The sequence below is a fragment of the Austrofundulus limnaeus genome, unplaced genomic scaffold (assembly GCF_001266775.1).
Source record: "Austrofundulus limnaeus strain Quisiro unplaced genomic scaffold, Austrofundulus_limnaeus-1.0 Scaffold471, whole genome shotgun sequence".
Classification (NCBI taxonomy): domain Eukaryota; kingdom Metazoa; phylum Chordata; class Actinopteri; order Cyprinodontiformes; family Rivulidae; genus Austrofundulus; species Austrofundulus limnaeus.
The window spans coordinates 308,371-316,413 of record NW_013952873.1 but is presented as its reverse complement, the minus strand read 5'-3'; the positions used below and the strand labels follow the sequence as shown (position 1 = coordinate 316,413).

General features: G+C 37.0%; 1 protein-coding gene across 1 annotated transcript in view; it reads left to right on the top strand.

Moving 5' to 3' along the window:
• Positions 1-8,043, top strand: part of swap70b (switching B cell complex subunit SWAP70b) — a gene marked incomplete at its 3' end in the record, with an annotated part of 48,686 nt that overhangs the window by 3,429 nt on the left and 37,214 nt on the right. The window contains 1 exon segment of the mRNA XM_014025377.1: positions 1,568-1,708. Within this exon segment, the coding sequence (XP_013880831.1) occupies positions 1,568-1,708 (141 nt within the window).

Genomic DNA, 8,043 nt, shown 5'->3' with positions numbered 1-8,043 from the left:
ATATGGAAAAGTTCAAGGGGTATGAATACTTTTGCAAACCACTGTAGATCAAAATTAGAAAAATATTGATATATTAGTATTATTAATATCACAAAACAATAAAATTAACTTAAAGGTAACATTTGAAGAACTAATTGACCCGCTGTAGGTGCATGTTTGTTTTGCGTTTTTTTATGATAAAAATAATATTTAAAAACTTGTCTATACAACTGATCAAAGTATTAGAATTGCAACCGCTAAAATTTTTAAATTTTTATATCACCATATTTTTTTTATTTAAAACGTATTCTTTTCTCTCGCTTCGTCTGCCATTACTAGCTTAAAAAAATCTCCGGTCGGGCCACAATGCATTATGGGATACGCTGGGCTGGGAAGGATTCATCAGACCTGTCCTTCAAATCGGTGAAAAGGAAGGACGTATTTGTCGGCCGCATCGGAGTAGTCTTCGGTTTGGGACGTCCTTCGTCGCGGCGCTGTGACGTATGCAGCTGACGAATTCAGCCTTCGAAGGACCCAGCCTGCCGTTTTGGACAAAGCCTCAGAGTTAAATCTTAATACTGCTACGTACTTCCCAAAAAATAAGACATTTGTTCTTGCTCGCATGGTGGTGAGACTGTCTTTTTAGTACACGCATTATGTACTCTCAGAAAAACTGCAGTGCAGAACTTCTGCTCCCTCTGCAACGCATGGAACATGTCTCGATGCTGCCCGGTTGAGTTGTACTCACTCCCGACCAGCCCAACTGTGTAGAGCTGTCTGTGTCTCCGTGCACATGTGCACAAAATGGTTCTGTCTCATTCTACAAGCTAGTTTGGATGGGCCATGCAGATGTGCCATCAGACGGTTGCCTCTGAGTTCTCATAAGATGTGCAAACATACAAAAGCCTTAGAAGGTACAATTTGTCGTCCTTTGTCTCCATTTTCAGAAAAAAGTGTTTGAAACTGTTTTGGCTAAAAGTAAACGTTGTATATCTCCCACCTGTGTGCTACAAATTGTGTAAAAATAATCAGGGAAACCTTGATAAAAAATAAAATAAAAAACAAATGCACAGCAGACAGGTGTTTAAACTGAACCACAATGCAGAAGCAGAGTACTATTTACAGTGGGAAGTTATATTGGTGCATTGTTCAACTTACTATAACATGATTCTTCTACCTCCTTTTTGTACTCTGTGGTTTTGTGTTCTGTTTTATTTTGATAATCCACCCGGCCACCTTTTTTGAGTAAGTTCACATACACACACACATAAAACTTTTTAAAAGAAAGTCATACCACATGAAGTTTGTATGACCAGTTTTTTTTGTTGTTCTCAAGCTAAACTTAAATAGCTGCTAAAATACTGAACAAGATTAAATAAATTACCTCCATTAGCTTGTGAAGTTCTTTATAACAGCTCAGCCTTCAAAGAAAGATAACTGGAAACATGGACAAAAACTTTATTAAACTGAATACGTCTTTTCCCCTCATGTTTTCTCTTTTATGTCTGATATTAATAAAGTTCACCTATTATTAGGTTCTTCCTCTGAACAAAGCTGCATTAAACACAAGTGTTTGCTTTTATTCCAGGTCCTGTCTCATAACCTGTGTACAGTTTTGAGGATCCCACATGATCCGGTGGCTCTGGAAGAACACTTCAAAGACGACGATGAGGGTCCCGTTTCTAACCAGGGGTACATGCCATACCTCAACAAGTTCATCCTGGATAAGGTCAGCCTCTCTGTGAGGAGTCAGCTTGTCCTCCGTGTTCTTGTGGAGTTTTCTTTTTGCAAACCAGTTCAAAATGATATTTTCATGTTTGTGTTCACATTGTTCACACATAAGTCACTAAAAACAGCAAAGAGTTTCCTTTGTTGAAGTGGAAACTGACGGTCAGTGATTTGACTTGGAGTCAGCAGTCTGTTCTGTCATTCTTTATTTGTTTGTTTGGAAAATGCAGTGCTGGGATGTAACTAAGTACAAGTACTTTCTTGCTGTACTTAAGTACATTTTTCATGTAACTGTACTTTACTTAAGTAAATTTCATCATGGGTGCTTTTGACTTTTACTCCACTACATTTTACATTAAGTATCTGTACTTTCTACTCCACTACATTTCTGTAATGTGTTGAATTACAAAGTACATTCATGTCACGTCGATTTATTTTTTATTTTATTTTATTTATGGTTTATTTGATTAATTTTTTGTTAGAAAATAATCAGTGGCGAGAGGGGAATTGCTGTAATTGGTCCATTGAACAAAGCAGGAAAGTACCATTACAGCCTCCTTCATGAAGAAGCAGAGCAGCAGCATGCCCACAATGGTTTCCACCACGGAGGAAATGTGCCATTCATGGTCTTATTTAACTGGTTCAAAAAATGACTTGTTGAGATTTGATAGAGGAGGTTGGTGGTGAATTTACATCGTCTGCAGCTATTGTCACAATATGTAATGATTTGGGGCGGCTGTGGTAGAGTGGTTAGGGGAGTTGTCCTGGAACCGGAAGGTCGCCGGTTTGATCCCCGTCCAGTCGACTCAGTCGTTGTGTCCTTGGGCAAGACACCTTACCCGCCTTGCCTACTGATGGTGGTCAGAGGGTCCGGTGGCGCCTGTGTATGGCAGCCTCGCTTCTGTCAGTGYGYYCCAGGGCAGCTGTGGCTACAATTGTAGTTTGCCATCATCAGTGTGTGAATGTGTGTGCATGGGTGAATGTCTGCAGTGTAAAGCGCTTTGAGTGTCCTGGATGGATAGAAAGGCGCTATATAAGTACAGTCAATTTACCATTTACCATGATGCACAGAATCACAAGTCCAAGTGTGAACAGTGTCACAGAGTGCAAACACAAAACTATGCATTATCTGCAGCATTGTTCACTAAAACGGCACCGTTGATGTATTAAAATATACATATAGCAGGCACACTTCATGATATTTTAGACCATTGTAGACATTAAGCAAGTACTTTTATTTTTAATATTTTAAGTATTTTTAAAAGCAAGTACTTACTTACTTTTACTCAAGTAAAATGTTAATATGGTACTTTTACTTTTACTAGAGTACATTCTTGTCTGTTTATCTGTACTTTTATTACAGTACAGATACAGTACAGTGTTTCAGTACTTTCTCCACCACTGGGAAAATTATGCATTATCAGGAAAAGGAAAAAAAACAGTGTCAAATTGAGACTTGTGTTGGGAATGAGTGACTTGCATGCTAACATTTGCTGAGCAAACCATCCTGCAGCTGAGAGACCAGTGACAAACTCTGAGGTTGTACAAACATGGTGATATGCTCCACTGAGCCAGCCTTAGTCGTTACCATGTTCTCATAACAGTTTTATCACCATCTACTGATTCACTCATGACCTTTGATCACAATCTACACACAGGAAGCCCCAAACATCAAGTCCTGTAGGCGCTTTTTTAGGACTGAAAACTATTTTTTCTGTTTGTAAAATTTTTGTGCTAAATCATTAACATAAAGCAGATCACTACGGTAATTACTACTGGGTGATTATACACGTCTGACTGAGGAAACGGACTGAGGGTGAATTGAGGAATGGCACAGGAAACACAATGAAACTACACAGGAAATAAAATAAAACACAAGAGTACCAAAACAATAACAGACTGAGAATATCTAAGAAAAATTAACCAAAATACAAGGATCATGACAATTTCAGTATATTTCATGAAAAATTCAATAATTATGTGGGTATGGATATGTTCCCATATAAAATCATTACATATATGTGATTACCTACACTGCAAGTGATTACATGTTAACACTTTGTTATATTTATTTACACAAGCAGCTGTAACGACCTTCAGTGTACTAAAATTATGACTTAATATCACCTACAAACCATTCCTGTTCACAATGTTCACTTTTTGAGTTGTGTGCAAATAATTCATTGTGAACTTAAATGTGATTAATATTATTGGTCTTACAGCCAGTAACATGTGGCTTGTTTTTTTATTTTTATTTTTTATTTTTTGTAACATATCCTGAACCTATTTTACGTTTAGTATTAACATTTTAAATGCTCAGACAGAGAAGACAATGAGACACTTTATTGGACATGTGTAGATAATTCTAGGCAATAAGTCTGAAAATCAGACTGCAATGTGTTGTGGTCTATATTTGCAGATTTAGTGTACAGCTACTATAAGTTAGGGCACTATTAAGTGGATAAAAAGTGTTAAAACATTACTACAAAACAGCTGACTCATTATGTAATGCACTATGTTGTGAACATAGCTGTGAGCTCGTTAAGCTCTTACTTTTTGATGACATCATTGTGTAGTCATAGCATGAATGTTGTGTTGGCGATCATTCATCTGCACTTGCTGACAGATAAAAGGTCCTTTCTTTGCATTATCTGATGTCATCGAGTTTTTGTCAAGTATTGAATAAATGTTGTCATAGCAACAGACCATTATTATAGTGTTGAATTGTATGAAAATAAGAGATGTTCTGTTTTACATCCTCTGAGCTTGTTTTAAATAAAAAAAAGTCTATGTCATCATACAACAGGACAAACTGAACACTGACTTATTTATCATGGCCACTGTGGTTTGGTGCACACCATATTCACTGGATTGCAGATTGTAATTGTGTGGCAGAAGTTATAATATGCACATTATACTTAAGGTTGGGCAAAATCATATCTTGTGCAGTTAAATGCAGAAAAACTTTAATCCATTATTTTTTGGCACTTGATTAATACGATTAATGCCACCAGGCAGACTGACGGGAGATTTCCTACGTAAGTTCGCTCAAAGCTTCTCTCTGCTTTAGATATAACAAACATTAAAAACGTTCTGTGATTTATATATCATAACTCCGGTTTTACTTGGTCTATCAACACAATTTAAAAAATGATGTATAGCCTGAAGTCTGTACTTTTGACACAATTTGTAACAGATTTGCAGAGAGAAAATCTTTCTCACTAGAATGATTTAAATTGGTCATGTGTCTAAGGCATGCAGGGGATTAATCATCAAATTAATCGTTATCAGCTAAATACCACAATTAATCATAATTTTTTTCGCCAATATTATTATCCAGCCCAATTATATATATANTTAATTTATTCATTTTATGCCCACAATTTTATTTTTTGCATTGTCTATTTTTGTTTTTGTTTATGTTAAAAATTATATATACAGTATACAGTATACAGGCCTTTTTATTTGTCAAATCCATCCTGGTTATTTTCTAAAAGTTTAATTAAAATCTGTCAAGTGGCTTATGACATATTTATAAGAGCCAAAGGACACACTGACAGAGAGGGGAGGATGAGTATGAAAGAATGACCAGTGAAAAGTCCTTGCTTTAAAAAAAGTAAGATTTGGCAAAAACACTTGTTTTAGTTTCACAGTAAACATATTTTACATCCTCACAGTGGAAGCTACATTGTGTAAAATAAGAATTATTTAGTTGACTGAATATGTAGTGTTCAATTCTTTTGAATTTTTTATTTTATTTGTTAATCAAATACATTATTTTGTTGGTTTCGGCTGAGCTCTTTTGTGATGAATGAAGAAATATCTTGACTGGGAAATAAATTTAGCCTGAAGTGATTTGGTTGCAGTTGCAAGGTTCAGATAATAATGTGTAACTTTGAGATTTCTATTTTTTTTTTCTCTTTTCAAAGTTGCCTCATTACTTCCTTGTTCCTTTCCTTTGGTCTGCACTTTGATTGAAAGGAAGTTGTAAAACACATTTAACTGCTACAAACTATTTAGCATGTGAAGCAGGAAGAACATGTTTAACCCCTAAATATGCTGGTCATAATCCTTGAAAGAGCCACTGCTGAGAGGTAATAATTTTATTACGCTATCTGACAGTATCAGACTTTTTAGTTGCCAGCTCATATGATCGTTATAAACGAGAAATGAAATGGAAAGTGCTCTGAATGTTTGTCTAAATCTGAGCTATGTTTAGTAATGCTGATCTCCTGACGAGTTTAAAATGTTTAACAAGCAACTCCGTTTTTGTTTTCCTAACGAATGATTTAAAGAAGAGACATGATGTCATGATTTGAGTAACCACCCCCAACACAAACCTATAAATATTTTTCCACTCACATCCTGACCCGTCCATTGAGATAAAGGTGACTGGACAGTGGAGGGTGGGGGGTTGGTGGTCAGAGCATTCTACTGCTGAGGAAACTCCACCCTGTCATTGGAGGAAATCGTATGGAGTATGTGTAAACTCAAAAAGCAAGGCGGTAATGTCTTGTTTTACACAAGAACCAAACTGATTATAACAAGACACTAACCGTGTGTGTTCTGAGCTTATCAACCTCACTGACTCTGTCTTTGACAGGGCAGCAGAAAATAAAATATACACCACAGACATTCTGTCTTATCAAAATACAAAAATGCTGATAGATAATGTCAGCTTAAAACTCAGCGGACTGACTGTGCTGCTTTGGAGGCCAAGCTGACTATTCTTCTTTTATCGGTGTTTTAGTGATTACTAAACAGAACATCTGATGCGCACGTTTATCCTATTTCACAATAAACATAGTTACATCAGCTTTAGCCCAATTTGTCTCTTAAATCACATTTGTCAGCTTTTGGCAGCACGAACTGTACGTATACTTTAGGGGTGTAACAATATATCGATCTGTATCAATAAATCAGTTTGAATGGTTCATGATTCAGTTATATCGAGGCAAAATGAAAATATCGATCTATATCATCATCATATTCTCGATGTAAATCGATCGCAGATATGTGAATTCAATCAAAATTGTATTGTGACAGACTTTGTGCTATCGAGAAATATCAAATCGTCACCCAAACATATTGATGTAATATTTAGGGATGCACGATATATCGGCATTAATATCGGTATCGGCCAATATTGGTCATTTTTTAGAAAATTGGTATCGGTCCGATATGTAAAACTGGGCTGATATTAACGTCCGATATTGATTTCCCACTTTTTATCTTTGGGTTTCTGTTTTGGGAGGGGAGATGGTTGGTTGAGCGGCATCTGTTTGATCATGATAGTGATTGGTCATTCCAGAGCCTGGGGGCCACAGAGGAGAAGGCACGGTCACCACGGGTCTTAAAGCGAGTGAGGAGAACCATAAGGAGATTTTGATCYTGTGAGCGGAGGTCTCGTCTGGGGTTGTAAGGGGAAATGAGACTTTTAATGTTTTCTGGGGCTTGGCCATGAAGAGCTCTGAAGGTGAGGACCAGGATTTTGAACCGGATTCTGAATTGAACCGGAAGCCAGTGACGTTCTGCTAGGATCGGGGAGATGTGGGTGAATTTGGAGGTTCGAATTAGGAGTCTCGCTGCCGAATTTTGGACAAGCTGAAGGCGAGTTAACTGTTTCTGGTTAAGACAGGTGAACAAGCTATTACAGTAGTCTAAGCAGCTAGAAATGAGAGCATGAATTACCATTTCCAAGTCTGAAGTAGACAGCAGGTCTTGTGAGTTTTGAGATGTTCCAAAGCTGAAAGTAGCATGTAGAAACCAGATTCTTTATGTGTTTATCTAGAGGCAGATCTGAGTCAAGATTTACTCCCAGGGAGTAAATTTATTTAGTATTTCTGCCTTTTAATTCAAAATGTCACATATAGTGAAGAATTGTGGGTAATACACTTCGCCAAAGTCCACTTGGATGTGGGCTTAGCTGAAGTGTGGATCAAGGGCAAAAGTGGGCGGGGTAAAAAAAAACATTGGGCATTGGGACTCAAACTCTTCAGCAGGATCGCGTATTTGAAGGATACAAGGGTGGAAATTGCGAGTATTGGGACCGGACTGGACCTGTTCTTGCAATACAATTGATTTGCCTCAGGCTCTGATATATTAATTATAAGTAAATGCCCCACTGCCCCATTCCTTTTGTGTAATTTAAATTGTGGATTTTTGCTCAGATTTTTCGATTTTTCCACAGGCTGGCAAAAGCAGCATGTAATTTTTTCGATTCTATCGCCACCACAAAAGAGTTTCAGGCTCAGGATCTATCTATCTATCTATCTATCTATCTATCTATCTATCTATCTATCTATCTATCTATCTATCTATCTATCTATCTATCTA